We start from the raw sequence: 16085 nt of genomic DNA, 5'->3' as shown, positions 1-16085 counted from the left end.
CTTTAATATGTCTTGATTCTTAAATGCTAATCTTGGCAATGTTAATGTCAGCATGGGCTGTGGGTCTGAGTTGTATTTCTGTTTGTTGATAAAGGTTGGACATTTTAAAATAGAATAGTCATATAAGAAAGAAGTTCCAGCCAATGATACAAAGTACAACTACCTGTTTTTTAATATATGGTTACCAAAGTAGTATCAAAATGAGCTGTTCATTATTAAAAGCTTCTCATGTTCTTTCAGCTTTAAAATTCTGACTTCTGTAGAGAATGGAAACATAACAGGAGCATTAGAGGTTTTGAAATCTTCTGTTCAGTAACCTCTGCCTTGGTTATGAAGCTGCATTTGGGTTTACTATTGCACAAATGTTGTTTGAAAAGCTGCTGCTTTCCAAATATATGGTTTTCTGTGAAGTTCATGTAAGTTAGGGTGGTTTATTTCAAGTTTTTTTGGTCAACTAGTAGTTAATTACTGGCTTACCAAAATAATGTGGGTTTTGTATTTAGTAAACAAGTATTTCCATGTTGCATAGGAAATGATGGGTGTATCTTAATATCCCAAGCCCACACATACATACTTGAGGAAGATGTGTAATTACATTAGACTGATTTTATTTCATAAAATACTGCAGAAATAATGAATCTTTACATAAGAGAAATAGAAATAATCCCTGTGCATGCCGCTTATATGCTCATGATCCTTGCAAACATGTTGTCTTTTTCTAAGAAAAACACCTCACCAAATAAACAATGAAGTGTTACCTTTTCAGTGCTAGTGGTACCTGCAGGACATTCTAAGCTGACCCTTCTGGAGTTGCTTCCTCGAGCAGGAAGGTTACTCAGATTGTGGCTTTTGCCCATGATCAGTCTCTTTTTCTGGGTAAACCTCAGTATTTTCTTCCTTCTAAACTTTTCTTGCATTCCACAGGTGGCAAACCTGTATATGAGCTTATAAAACAAAGAATGAGATTTAGGTCTCTAAAGTTATGTTGTCCTATACTTTCTACTGTAGGTGGTTCTGCACATGATAGAAATATTTGGGATAAGAAGCACTTACTGGGGAAAATAAACCAAAAGAAAAAGCCCAGATGGGTCTTGTTAGACTTTTTTCTTAGGAAGTTTGAATTTTGTCTATTAATTGAAAAATGAATCAAACAGTATGTTATTTTCCCTTTTTCTGGCCAGTAGTCATGCTGTTAATGGGATGGGCCAATAAATCAAGTAGGATTGCACAACAGTTGTGCTGAATAGAATATTTATTTTGTTAGGGAAACTTCATTTTCAAATTAGTCTGATATTAAAGATATTATTGAAAATATTACGGTGAGTTGGGTGTTAGGAGTTAAAGAACAGCAGATGACTTGTATGAAGAGCTGTTATGTACCTGTGTGTGTTTAGCATAAACTGGAAATCATGCTGAAAGAAAACTACCATTTATAATATGGTAATGTAGGGAGAAAAAAAAATCTGATTCATTCTTCTGGCAGGAACAACTACATGGATTTATTCTTACAGTGATAAGGTATAGTTAGTTTTAATTGCAATATATTTTTTAGTAATCATTTTAATGATCAGATGTGAATTATAGTTGATTAGAAGTCAGCTGTCTTATTACCTGAGATTTTGAGATGTGTTCTATTTCTATTCATTGAAAAGTTTTAAAAATTACTATATCTTCTGTGAAATGAGTTGATGTTATAGGTTGCTTCATTTTCTTTCCTTCTCAGAGGAATTCAATGACCGAATTTTGCGACCAGAACTATCAGATACTGAAAAGATGTCTCTTCATGAGGAAGTACAGAAAATTTACAAAACTTATTGTTTGGATGAAAGCATTGACAAAATTAGATTTGACCCTTTTATTGTGGAGGAGATTCAAAGAAGTAAGTTTGAATTTGAAAGGAATAATTTACACTGGAATTTAAACAGTATTCAGTAATAAAGTGAAAACTAGTTCATCTAAATATGATCAATCGTTACGTGTGTCATAGTTTTAAAAATAGTTGCCCCCTACTATATTGTGCTTAAGCCTTGTTTTGTCAGTTTATTTGTATTTTTTATTTGTCAGACTTAGAGTAGCTTGCAAAACAATCACAAACTAAGACCAGTAAAAAATTATATATGCCCTTTTTTTTTAATATATATTTATAATTTTTTTACAGTTGCTGAAGGTCCATATACGGATGTTGTGAAACTTCAAACTATGAGGTGTCTTTTTGAAGCTTATGAGCACGTACTTTCTCTACTTGAGAATGTCTTTACTCCTATGTTCTGTCATAGTGATGAGGTAAGTGTGAAGGACCTGAATGGCAATCTTAAAGGAAGATTGTATTTTTTAGAATACCCTATTTACAATGGAACTGAAAAATATGTATTCATGTGTATTCATTTTCTGCTTTTGTTAACATGCTAGGGCTGGACCGATCTCAGTAAGAAAACTGAATTTCCTCTCGTTCAACACAACAGCAACAACATAAAAAAATAAACTCACTTCATTTTTTGGTGTAACAATTTATGTATATCAGTGCTATTACAAAATCCTCTCCATCCCTTCTCTTTAAGATTGTAAATTTGGTGCAAAAGTAATCTGCATGATAGACATAAAACACTGTTAAGAATCTCTTTATTTACTTTTTTAGAATATAATGGTACTTAAAGAAGATCCAAAGGTTGTATTTAGGTACCTTCAGCATCGTGCATTCCAGCAGCTAAAAGTCAGGCGTCTGTTTTCGGGAAGGTCATTCAAAGCATTTGACCATTATTGTATGGTTGGGTTCTGAATTTATGTTTAAAAAAAAGAATCCCCACACTGGGCTGATAGCTGCCTAAAGCCTTCTAATAGGGAAACACTGTAAACGCAGGGTTGAGTTTGAATTGTTGTCCCTTTTAGAGTTTGTGTGTGTAAATCAGGTTGTGTGTTAAGCTGCTCACTTTTATTTCAGGCAGAATATATTGACTTGTCCTGGGAATGGGTAGTTACTTACTTTGTATTGTTCTTAATAAAGTCTATTTCTCAGGGATGGTCATCTTTCCCATAATAGCTATAATACCTCAAATGCTTGAGATTTTAACAAGGAAGAGACGTGGATTTTAGTGCTTAACTTTACTTTTATTTCTGTTTTGTTTTTTAATCCCAGGAGTATGTAAAGTGAAATAAGTAGTCCTGGGAGCATGCATTGCAAATTTAGTCTGTCCTTTTCCAGATGAATGTTCTAACTGCTAGATTATGATGATCTTGCCTTTTACTTCTGTTCTTGTTTCCTGAATTCTGCAATGCCGTTGCCCTTACCTCAGTCCAGTGTTTTCTTTGATACCTTATTTGTCTGTTATAGTACTTCAGACACCTTTTAGGAGGAGCAGAGTCACCAACACGCAATTCAAAGTTTAACAGGTAGGTATGGTAGAATTTTTAAGTGTTTTTCATTGGGTTTTAGTTTAAAACATCAAAATATTAAATCATAGGAATTCTCCTACTGCCGTATACTAATTTGACTAAATTTTTAGCTCTACTTTTTTTTGTTTTAAATGGATGAATTACATACTGAAGGAGCAGGCAATATTATACAAGATGCCCCTCCTCTTTGAAGTGTTTTACATTGAAGAATTTAAAATGTAATTTAGACCTCAACATTTGAGAAAAGTGGAAAATAAACATACAGTAAGAATAAGATAACATGGAAATAAAGTGGTGATTTAATTGACTGTATATACGAGTACCATTTTGTTGGTGCAAAGCTGGGTCTTGCTGGATTTTAGATCTTACAGGGTCAGGTGCAGTGTACCCTCTATTTACCCCACCTGGTCACGCAATGGGAATCTCCTCTTATTGTGACAAGGAGGATGTCAAAGTGCGTCTTCTGTCTCCCAACTCTCCCTATTTGTTGCAGATATATAGTATCACAAGCCTTGATTTTGGATTTGGGCTATATACTTACTACCCTTAGGTGCCTTAGGGCCTGCAGAGGAGAGGAGCGTGTCCTGTGGTATGGCTGAGCAGTCTTCCACTGTGGGGCTGGGCTGACTAAGCTTAAGGTCTCATCATTTCTTGTCTGTGAGTTTATGCTGGATGGCTCAGTCATAGACTAGCCCAACTGAATTACTCTTATGGTCTAGCCAAAAGAAGGCAAACTTGAGCGAGACAGTCTTTAATTTGGATAGGCTTGCTTACTTGGTATGAAGTAAGATCCATGGTACTGTAGAAAATGCTAATGTTTACCATCTTAGATTACAGCAATTTATTTAACTTTCTGTTTTCATTAGAGATACACCTAGTAGCAGCACCTCCTGGCTTGCAGCCTTCTGTGAGGTGTACTTTTGTGCAATCCCTTTTTCCCCTGTTAATATCTTAAACTACAAGGTGATTCTCTTCAGTATATCTCCATCTGTGACATCTGTTATGTAATACTTACAGTTCTTGTAGATCCAGGACTTAAGCTTTGGTGTAGTGCTTTCTCACTTTGATGCTGACAAGCTTCTGTTTCTTAGCAAAGAGTCATGAAAGGCAGCAAGACCAAACTGCATGTGTCCCCTGCGTGACACTCCACTAGGAATGGTGACCTTAAAACACATTCCAGCCTCTGTTGAAGATAAATGCAGGGGTTCCTACAGATCTTGAAATTTGCTTTCTGGTATCTTTCCCAAAATTATTCATGTCAAGGACTGAAAGTATCCTGTCATGAAAACATTTAGGTCACCTCCTTGGTGCTTTGCCTTCCTGAACAGAAAGAGTGAAATTAAAGGCAGTCTCTACCTAGACTTTTTGAAATAAATCTCTGGCTACAAAATACGCAAATTTTATTTGGGGACTGTTACAGCATATTCCCCTGGAGATCAAACAGCAGCCGTAGCGTTACTGAAAGTGTATGGTTTACATTTTAGAATGGTTTAAGTGCTGTGAGTGTATATGATGGTTTATGATATGAAATACTGTATGTTCTCAGAGTGGTACCTCAGTGATTATTTTCATGAAACAAGTCCTATCTGAAAGTAGTTTGTCTGTTGCTTTGGAGACTCTGCAGAGTCTGGTACAGACAGTCACTGCCAAGGAAAAAAAAGAAAAAAAAGTTACTTATGGAATTATTCCAGATGTTATCCATATGCACATAATTTGTCCTGCCTTCTCTTCCCTATTGTGGCATTAGTTCCAGTTGAGAGAAATTATATGCAAAGAGATGAGTTTTGTTTTTCATATCTTTGCTTCCTTGGCTAGGGTTACTGTGTGCGTATTCCATAGATACTGCTGGTTAAAAAGTCGGATCAGGTAGTAGATATGAAATCCCAGTGGAATGTGCATATGGGTGATGGGTTGGAAGATTTCACTTATAGTAAGACAAGAAAATTATGGAGCAGCTTCTAGAAAATACAAGTGGGAAAGTAGGAAGAAGTGACTGTGTTCTTTCTGATTTGACTCACTTCTTTGAACTATACAAAATAATCTTGGCTTTTTGTGTACAGATAGAACATATAATGTGCTGTCAGGACATATAATGTGCTATAATGTGTTATCAGGATATCCTGAGAAGTGGATAACTAACAGTGGTTGCCAACAGTTTAGCTTGGTAACTGGTATTTTCCACCTGATGTTTGAAGTTCTAATTCTAGCCACTTAATTTTGGGTGTGTGGAAGAGAGGACAAGAATTCCTTCTCTCTCTGTCATATTTATAATACTACATTACTACATTGCTTAAAGGTATTTCTGTGTTGGAAGTGTAACAAAAAAAAAAAAAAGAAAGAAGAAAAACCATTATGTGGTATAAGCTCCCAGATTTCTGGATAGCTGTATATCTGCCTTGATTTTCTAGAAACCATAACCACATATAGACACACCTTGTTTCTCATCATTGGCATAACAATACAATTAAAATATTTTTCAAGTAAAGGACCAAGTAGAAAAAGATATTAACCGTTTTGGGGAGTGGTTAAGAGAAAGGTCTTATGAGGAGTGAGTGAGGGAGCTGAGGCTGTTTAGCCTGGAGAAAAGGAGGCTGAGGGGAGACATTATCGCTCTCTACAACTACCTGAAAGGAGGTTGTAGCATGGAGGGTGTTGGTCTCTTCTCCCAAGTAACAAGTGATAGGACAAGAGGAAATGGCCTCAAGTTGCACCAGGGGAGGTTTAGATTGGATATTAGGAAAAAATTATTAAATGGTGACAACAGAAAGGGTTGTCAGGTATTGGAACAGGCTGCCCAGGGAAGTGCTGGAGTCACCATCCCTGGAGGTGTTTAAAAGGCATTTAGACAAGGTTCTTAGGGACATGGTTTAGTGCTAGAGTTAGGTTATGGTTGGACTTGATCCTGAGGGTCTCTTCCAACCAAAATGATTCTATGAAACCCACAGAATTAAGTCTGTAAACAGTTGCGTGCAATGTGGTTGTTTGTGATCATGAGTTCCAACTTGGTAGGATACGTTTCCAGTTTCACAGTTAACATGACTAAAGATGGTGTAAGATGCCTTAGAATCAATTCCTTTTGTAAAACAAAATCTAAAATTTGAATATTTTAATCCTATATCAGTTTGTTTGGAATTCAGTAGCTCTAATGAATTGAAATCGTGTGTGGTGACTGTGCTTGTGTTTAATCCATTTAAATGTGTTGGTTAGAATTACTGAGGCATTGACTGAATGTGTCACATTATGTAGAGTAAAAGAATACATGACAGTTCTTAAAATCTGTGAAATAATAATGAAAAAAAAGATATTTAAATAGTGATTTTTACTATAACTAATACAGGGGGTTAAGAGGTGGTGTTATTACAAAATATAAGTCTGCAGCCTTTTCTTTGTGTTGCCCAAACAAACTAGATTCCTACATGACTTCTGAACATAGGTTATAGAACAAGTTAGCTGCTTGTTTGGCACTACCAGGAACGTCAAGAATGAGAGTCATTCTCTATAAATCAGTAGCTGCTTGTGCTGAATGTCATTGAAAACCTGGAAGTTTCAGTAACTGAGTTTTTTAATTCAAAGGCCAAGATTGTGATGAAATGTGCAGGTACCGTTCACATTTCACTTTCTTAGGATTTTAGGTCAGGAACTCCTAATTGTTCCATATTTTTTATTAATCTGTAGTGATGGTCAAAGCCTACTAACTTTTGTTGAGATAGGTCTGTCAATCTTTTTTTTTTAATTTTTTTTTTCCTTTTAACTTTATTTTCACTTGGGCTCTGAGGTAATTTATATGCCTGTTGTTGCAGAAGTAGCCTGAGTTTGGATGACTTCCGGTAAGTCTATCTAACACTCGATAAATGTTGTATGTTAGTTATTCTGCGTCTGTCATGACTGCATCACACAGCCTTTATAACAGCAATTAACTGTCCATTTTATTTGTAAAAAACATGTGAATGCCTCCTCTGGACTAAACGCCGTTTCTCCCCACAATGAGTTTTACTCCCCATATCTTCTTCACAAGTCTTTAAAAATCGCTTAATTACTAATTTCACAAGTTTGCAATATATTAATATTGTTTGCTGTTAACTATTTGTCTGTTGTTATTAGTTTTGAAATATATTTGCATAACTTTAAGCTTTTTTTTGCCCGTGACTGCCAGCTGCTCCGAAACTTCCATTATTCCATATCACATTTCCAGATCTTTTTTTTGAGATTTAATCCATTTAATCAGTTGTTTTATCTTGCAAAGCTGTATCCAGGATGATAATTTCCTGACACGGCATACAAATATAACCTTTTTATGAGTATTATCAAGCACTCAAAAACAGCAGTTCCCCAAATTATAATAGTTCTATCTGCAGCTTTTCTTGTGCCTGTTACAGGTTTGATTACAACCTATGCTATTTTTTTTTTATAATTTGTTCTAGGTAGTCTGTGATCGCTCATTAGTGCCTTAATAGCGGTTCAGTGATTAATTTTCTTGTTAGTTGTGGCTCCATACTGTCCAAACGCAGAAAATAATATTTTCATTATAGACTTTTCCTTAGAATTTATCAGAGCATCAGTATTACATATATTACTTATACCATTCTTGAATCTTGAGGGAAATTTATCGGCTTTATTTTACAGGTCAGGAGTCAAGGTATATAGACACTTTTTGTCTTTTATGTGTCAGTTCAGTGTATTGAGTTACAACTTGCTAGATTGTTGGGCAATAAGGAGTGCTTGAGATGGAAGTTATTTTTGTAATAAATGCAACTCTATGCACTCAGCCTCTCTCCTAATGGGATGTGGGGGTTTTATCCATCCAAAACAAAATGGTACTCTGACTTCACATGAATTTAATACCTAGCTTGTCCAATACCTATGATTTTTCTGGTACTTCTTGACCCACAGAGGTTCACAAGAGCGTTCTTCAGCTGCACAGCCCTGGCAGATTACTTAGGTAGATCTGTTCAGTGCATGGAATAGGGCAGAGATCCTTTGGGAAAGTTATTTTACAACCATCCACAGTTAAAGAATGCCACAGTGCACAGTGGCACTAAAGCAGTATTTGATCTGCCATTTCCAGCTACAGAGTGAATAACAATTGTAATTTTTTAATGTGTGACTTTTTGGAGTGTTTTAAAAAAGAAAAAGTATTCCAACCTCTTGTCGTCACATCATTCATCAGGAATGTTGGAACCTGTAAGACTCTCCACTCAGGGCCCTGCCAAGAACACAACTGTAGAATGATGGTCTAGTAGTGCTGCTACGTGGATCAGCACTAGAGGGAGTAGGATACTTTTCCCAATGAGTTGTGTGTATGTATTTGTTGACAGTAGTAAAATTGACAGATCTTGAAAGACCTGGACTCTTTTCTGAACTGGCCACCTTTCATCTTCCCTCATGCCTTCAACCTGACCATATCCTAGTACCATCTCTTCCCTTCTACCTTGCCTCAAGTTCTTTCTCCTATTTCTACTTAGCCAGTGAATCTACTGGATTTTCATCCCGATACCTGGTTTTTGTATATACTTTTTGCTTGCTGAGCAAACTTTTCTTCAAAAGTTTGATGATCCAGTTGTTCCAGTTAGTTCTCTGCTAACATCACCAGATTTTATCCATGTTCATCTAATCTGTTTTGTGTGCATGCTCAAGGACTTTTGCCAAGCGAGTCCTATGTTCTCTCTATACATTGTTCACCATGTGCCTGTGTACCCTCTTATTCACGAGTATTTGTTCCGAATTTGTCTCTTCCTGTGAAGAGAATTACATCCTAGGTTGTCAGTTTGTACCTGTTCCAATTTAGTGGTTGCTCTGTAATTCATTGGGTGCGATCTTTGGACTCAGCCCTGGGGTAGGAGGGGATGGTTTGTCACTCTCAGGTTGAGTCCCGGCCCCATTCAGCTCAGTGCTGCAGTTACAGGCAAAGCTGCGTTCTGCCTTCAACTGGAGCACAGTCAGCACAGGGAAGACCTGCTCTGAGCCTGGAGTACTCTTATCAAATCTTTAAGCTTGTATAAATTAATGTTTTTGTTCAAAATTTTGAGAATTGCACAAGTTTTCACAGGAATGATGAAAATGGCAAGAGTCAAGCCAGAGGCCTGAAGTATTACCCTTTTAGAAAAGCTGTCTAGTTTTGTCTGAATAAGGTTTATGTTCTGCTAGCCCAGTGTTTAAGCTCTTGAGCAAGATTCAGTTAGGTCCGCAATGTGAAAAATTTCAGTTCAGCACAATAACATGTAGAAGTTGCTTAAAAATAGAGTAAAATTGTTCAAACTTGGATTTAAACTACAAACAGCTGAGGAACCTTATATTTGGTTAGCAGAGATAAATAAAATAGATGGTACCTGTCTGCTTTGAAGCTGATGAGGTAGAAAAAGCAAATTATTTGGAAAAGCAGTGGATTATTTATGCAGTTTTAGTCATGTGCACAGTCTGGGTAAGATTATAAATGGGAAGGTTGTTAGTAACACACATGCAGGTTTTGAATCAGTAGTTGATGTCATCAGCATGGTTTTATGGGCGATGGAGACACTTTACCTGCAGGTGTCTGCTGCTCTGTTGGTCCTACTGTTCAGTAGTTAATTTTTAAATGAAAAAGAAACTCTTGGAAATTTTTTAGTTCTCTGAAGTACTAACTGTGCTTTTAATCTCACTAGTGTAGAAAGTTCTTTTGAGTCTTTAATTGTGCAGTTCACTGTATTGATTTTTAACTCCACTAACCACTCTATCTATTGAATCAACATCAGTAACCTCAGGCTGATTCCATATTCAACAGAAATGTTTTTCTTTCCGGAATTACTGGCATTTCTATGTAATAAATAATCTTCAGTGTCAGGACTTGTGTAAGAGCATAAGAATGCTGTAAAATCTGTTCTGTCAGTAAGGAGTGTGCTTCCTGCCCAATTATCTTTCTTTTTCCATACCTTGTCACTTTTTAGATGCTTTGTCATAAGTGACAAGACTTGAAAAAGTCTTCATCTTTCAGTCAGACTGGCTCTTCAAGCCAAGGTTCTTCAGTTGCATCTGTTTTCTCTCATGCTCAGTCTTGTTCCTTGTACATTCCTTTTGTCTGTCCCTAATGCTTTAAAGTCGAGATCTATCTTGAGTCATGCATGCTTGTAAAATTCTGGGATGTTTATGAAAAAAATGCATCTAACTACACCATTTACAGTACTTGGCAAGAGCGGATAAATATTTAAAAATGAGTACATGGAAAAGGACAGAGTTGTGACCTTTTTGGTGTGCGTGCCTGTAGCAGTATGAGAGTTTCTGCTGTCAAAACAAAATTATTTTCCATAATTGTTTATTCTATGTCCTGCATCACTGGCATGCTATTATGAGAGTGTTAATGTTTACTCACGGTTAAGCATATGGGAATCCTATATCTCTTAAATATATAATGAAGAAGTTTTACTGATCAGTCAGAGAACAGATTTGCCATAAATCAATTTCAATTTAAATGGAATTGTAAATATATTGGCTACTTGTTCATAGAGTTCTTTCTCTTATCTGCAAATGATGTGCAACAGCCTCCTGAGCTGCTGTGTAATAATATGGCTTGTGTTGTGAACTCTGGCTTCTGTAATCCTAGGACCACGCAGAAGAGAGGAGAATCATTTGGAATCAGCAAAATAGGCAACAAAATAAAAGGTGTATTCAAGAGTTCTGCAATGGAAGGAGCTATTCTGCCTAACTATAACTCAAATGAAGTAGAAGATGACTTTGTGAGTAAAAGTTTAAGTTTGTATTTAACTCTTAGTTAGTGTATTTGTGTGTGTGGTTTTTGTTTTTTGCTGGGTTTTTTTTGCCTTGTGTGGAAACGTTAAGTTCCTGCTTTTTCTGCTGTTTTACTGCAGGGGTTTCCATGTACTGGCTCCTGATTAAGCTGCCTTGTTTTCCTTGTACTGATTCACAAGCCAAGGGCACATCCCCAGTTAGCGTGCCTCTGAGCTTACTGCTTTAATACAGAGAAGTACTAAAAGTATCAGTGTCAGACATTTGTGTAAGCAATGAATTTTTGTCTAACAACTTAACTATGCTATTTTATAATTCTGGATAATAAGTCATGCTTAGGACTGCATGTGTAGCTTTTAAGCTGAAGTTTGCCACAAGACCTAAAAACCTAGATAGAGATTGTTATCAAGTTGGGCTGTGATGCAGTGCTTTCTCTCAAGATCATGAGCCAGCAGTCCTTTCTTATTTGCCTTGGTTGTCTCCCTCAAATAATGGTTTTCTTTTGAGTTAAACAGCCATGCATAGAGCCAGTGGGAGAATTATTGCATGGGACATTGCTATCTGAAGGACTGTTGTGGGACAGATGGAGAATTTATAAAAGGGAACAGGAAGGAATTGTCTGAAGATATTGGTAGTCATGAATTTTTTACAGTGTGTCTCCCAATTCAGCCTTTTGTACCTGTTACTAACAAACTAAACATTTGAGGATTTATCACCTTTACAAACTGCTCGCTCATTTTCCATAGCCTGAAGCTGAAAGGTATAAATATGAGTTTATATTTTTCATTTTGTTCAGAATTGCTTCCAGAAGAGGGTGGGAAGGACTCAGCAACTTAGAACTCTAGATAGGTTTCTTTGTTTGTTTTTTCCCTTCAAGAGGAGGAAAAAAAAAGGCAATTTTCTGTACAGGCAACATATTATTCGTACCTTTAAGGGGGCAGAACTGTTGCAAGTAATTTCTTGGACAATGAAGTTCTTGTTGTAATTTCTTTCTTTTTGAGGTGAGATTCTAATGAAAATAGGTTAATTTTGCAGCATTACTGTTGTAGATTCTGCTAGGCAAATGGCACGTAATTATAATTCCCCTATAGTAGAGGAATTAGTAGAAGTATAGTTGAAAAAGTGGAATCAGAGAAAGAACATGTTTTTGTGTCAGAGCACAAGAAGTTACTTGTGAGAAGGTGCTGAATTCAGTGAAAGAGACAGCCAATATAGCATCTAATCCTTACCAAGGATGGGTTTTAAATGGACAGAATAGTTTTAGCTTAGGAAAGAATGGAAACTTTTATGTCCAGCATTGTGTTAAATCCCTTCATTAAATAAAGGGGAGGATAATACCTTTTTTTTTTTACTAAAACCACCTTACATGAAGTTTGGGAAGTACCCAAGTCCCTTCATTTGGTAAGTGTGGATGGGAAGACAGAATGAGGAAACACTGAACTGGTGTAAGGTTACTGTGTGTCCAAGAGCTGGACAGAGCCATGACTTCACTTCATGAGTGAATACTGAATATACAGAATTCAACACTAACCAGGTCAAAGCAAGTGGTGTTGTGTGCATTGTGAGAGAAAACAAACTGCTTTTAGCTTGGTGTGGTTTGGTTTGGTTTGGGGTTTTTTTGTTTGCTTGTTGTTGTTTTTTGCAATCAACAAAGTCTTGTTGATTGCACTGAAGGCCTGTATGAAAGATCTGTTTAGTCTGAGGAAATCATGTAGGGATGGAAATATGTGTTAGCAGCTTTCTGTGGCTCTGGGCAGCAGCTTCGTAAGCTGCTAACGTGATTATAATAATTCCATGAAACCACACTCAGTCTTTGTCAACTAAATTTTAAATATAGCAAAAGATGTTCTGCATATTAAAGCAGCAGTGAGTGAGATGCTGAAACTGGGCCTGATGGTTAATACAGTAATGCTTATAGTGGCTTTGCTTAAAATGAGCTCTGGGCTGTGGGAATGATTTAGTCCCAGTTGTGGCTGTGTTGCACCTCACAGAGCAAGTGAGATTCTTGTCTCTACAATAATCTCTGCTGCACTTGTGTATGGGGGTGGGAGACCTGCCAGCTTGGTTGCACTGCTGGCTGCTGTCTGTTGCTGTGTTTAGATAACTTCTGGTCCTGACCTAGTAAACTCAGGTCTTCAGTTTGGGTTTAGTGTGCTGGAAAATGCAGTGCAGCTAAACCTACATTGGACCTAAGCTGGTTGTGGTACCATTCAGTCTGTATCTAAGGCATTCTTCCAGCTGTCTCCTCTAGTACTTCTCTTATCAGACTTCTTTAATTTTCTTTTTTTCCCCTCTTTCCTGAAGTATCAGATATGGAACTTCATAGTGCTATAAAAGCTTTCAGATCTCACTAAAAGTTGCTAACTTAATTTGCAGTGGAAATTAATCTACATGAAAACTCCATTAATGAAATGGCTTTTTTTGTTCTTTTATCATATGTAAGTTCTTAGACTGAACTAATTAAAATAGAACTGTAGATCTTGAAGTCTGAATCTTTACAGATCGAAGAAGGCGTTATGGTGATGGAAGATGATTCTCCTGAGGAAGCTGTTAGTACCCCAAATACACCCCGCAACCTTTCTGCATGGAAAATTAGCATCCCCTATGTAGATTTTTTTGACGATCCCTCCTTGGAAAGAAAAGACAGAAAGGAGAGAATTCCTGTGTTCTGCATTGATGTAGAGAGAAATGATAGAAGGGCAGGTATGCAATGTTGTGGATAAATAAAATGTAATTTTAAAATTAACTAAAAATATTTTAGTGTGCTGTATTCTGATGGCAGTTGCAATGTGTTTGGCATGCATGTTTTTCTGATTTTGACATAATTACTTGAAAATTCTAAAGAAATGCGTTTGAGAACTAAATGATCACATTTAGTATTGGCAAGTTGAGAATCGATTTCTCGGCACGAGTCATTTCTATATAGATTTAATGCAAATGTTGAGATTTTCTTTTTCCAAAAATATTGATCACGTGATTCATATTAATAAACATCTGGCATATTTTCTTTGATACACTCTGAACTTTGGAATAATGTACAATAAATAACTTTTTATATAGCTTTAAAATATCGTTCCTAGCAAACTAAAATGCTTTGCTTACTAGAAACCATCCTGACTTGCAGATAGTTCATTAGTATTTGGATAGCAATACATCCATATTGGGTGGAAAAAATAGCATCACCAGGAGGCTGTATGGATTTGTGTTAGTCAAAGTAATACTTCCACAGTATGCAGGAAGTGTCTGAGTTATTGAGTGATATCTTCTGGGAGAAAGAATCATCAGGATTCAAGCTGATGGAGGAGAGGACTGTATTCAACAAGTAACATTTCTGTAAATCATTGGTTAAAAGTTTGAAAATAACGTAGTCAGCCCTAATAAATTTTGAAGTTATGCAGCACTTCATAGTTTAGAATTTAGGGATTCCCTAAATGAGATTATAATTTTCTTGCTAGTACTATGTCTGTTTACCACGTATGCATTTTAATTTAACACTCAAATTACCTGACTGGGATTTTATGTTAAGGCAATATGGGGGACTAATATAATTGAGGTTCTTCCTATAATAATCCAGCATATGTTTGCCATTGCTTAATTCATCTCTCAAGTAGTATACAACCTGGTTTATTTTTAATGGTGGTTTGTTTTGTTTTTTTTTTCCCCCTAGTTGGACATGAACCTGAACACTGGTCTGTCTACAGGAGATATCTTGAATTTTATGTGCTTGAGTCAAAGCTAACGGAATTTCATGGTATGTTCTCTATCATATGGAAAGCCACTTTCCCACTTATTATTTAGTACTGAGCTGAAATTTAAAATAGGGGAAAAAATGTTTAAAGCATTACAAGAATAATTTAATCTACTTTATGTCTTTATTAGGTACGTTTCCTGATGCTCAGCTTCCCTCAAAGAGAATCATTGGCCCTAAGAACTATGAGTTCTTAAAATCCAAGAGAGAGGAATTTCAGGAATATCTGCAGGTATGAAACAAACGTTTGGAGCCAAAAGTATTCTAAAACTAATAATATAAAAATAATAAAAGAATATCTGCTCTGTTTTTGTTGTTGTTTCCAAGTAACATGGGTTATAGAAAGGATTCAAGTGGGCAAATAAAACTTGTTAAAATTCCATGTGACTGAAAACAGAATTCTTTTTCAAATGACAATACCTATGGTAATATAATACTCTTTGAATATCTCTTTTTGCTATAGAGAAACTGATTTTTAAAGATTAGTTTTAAAGTATTTATATTTCTTTCTTTCCTTCTGTCTCAAAGAAACTTCTGCAGCATCCAGAACTAAGTAACAGCCAGCTTTTAGCTGACTTTCTGTCCCCTAATGGAGGAGAGACTCAGTTTCTTGATAAAATGCTGCCTGATGTGAATCTTGGTATGTAATATACTAGTTGTTTATGCTGATAAATAATAATACTGTAGATACTGTGATTGAGTAATGGTAGTAATGAATAGATTACTCTTGTGTAAGGATATGGATGTGGGAAATAAAAATTGTGCTCCTTCACAGCCCTTAAAATTATAGCTCAGCAATCAAGATATGCTGATACTTTTTCCTTGAAGAAAAATGACATTTTGAGATTACAGAAAAAAGTGTTTAAGTGGTTGCTTTCGAATTTTTGTGTCAGTAAATAAGGTGATAAGATTTCTCTGACAATTTTTGTAGTTTAAGAAGACTTGCAGTATTGTTACGAGTCAAATCTGAGCAAGTTAGTTGTTTACAGGTGTGATTTTTATAAATTATTTATTAATACAAACTACATTTGGGTGGTGGTTGATTAAAATCTGTATATTTTAGTCTGAAAACTGCAATATTTAATGCTTCTAGTTTTAGGTAGTGTTAAGATCTCTTTTAACATGAACTGCTTAATAGAATTTGAGGCACTGATGTGTGTGACATAGGCGGGCCAAATGGAAATGAAAAAGTTGGGAGATTCTTGATGTCTGTTGTAAACAGTTGATAATA

At 36.1% G+C, this 16085-nt stretch overlaps 1 protein-coding gene across 3 annotated transcripts in view; it reads left to right on the top strand.

Annotated features, from left to right (window-relative positions):
• The window catches only part of SNX14 (sorting nexin 14), a 53821-nt gene that overhangs the window by 23458 nt on the left and 14278 nt on the right, over window positions 1–16085 (top strand). For 2 of the 3 annotated variants that reach the window (XM_080341603.1, XM_080341601.1), the window contains exons 13-21: window positions 1724–1879; window positions 2159–2283; window positions 3329–3387; window positions 7191–7217; window positions 10964–11096; window positions 13608–13809; window positions 14774–14857; window positions 14986–15086; window positions 15383–15494. In XM_080341603.1, the coding sequence (XP_080197729.1) occupies window positions 1724–1879; window positions 2159–2283; window positions 3329–3387; window positions 7191–7217; window positions 10964–11096; window positions 13608–13809; window positions 14774–14857; window positions 14986–15086; window positions 15383–15494 (999 nt within the window). The remainder of the gene's footprint in view (window positions 1–1723; window positions 1880–2158; window positions 2284–3328; window positions 3388–7190; window positions 7218–10963; window positions 11097–13607; window positions 13810–14773; window positions 14858–14985; window positions 15087–15382; window positions 15495–16085) is intronic. The other variant, XM_080341602.1, reaches the window with a different exon arrangement.

The sequence above is a fragment of the Nesoenas mayeri genome, assembly GCF_963082525.1.
Source record: "Nesoenas mayeri genome assembly, chromosome: 3".
Lineage (NCBI taxonomy): Eukaryota > Metazoa > Chordata > Aves > Columbiformes > Columbidae > Nesoenas > Nesoenas mayeri.
The sequence above is the reverse complement of the archived record's forward strand: the minus strand, read 5'-3'. Positions and strand labels throughout refer to the sequence as shown.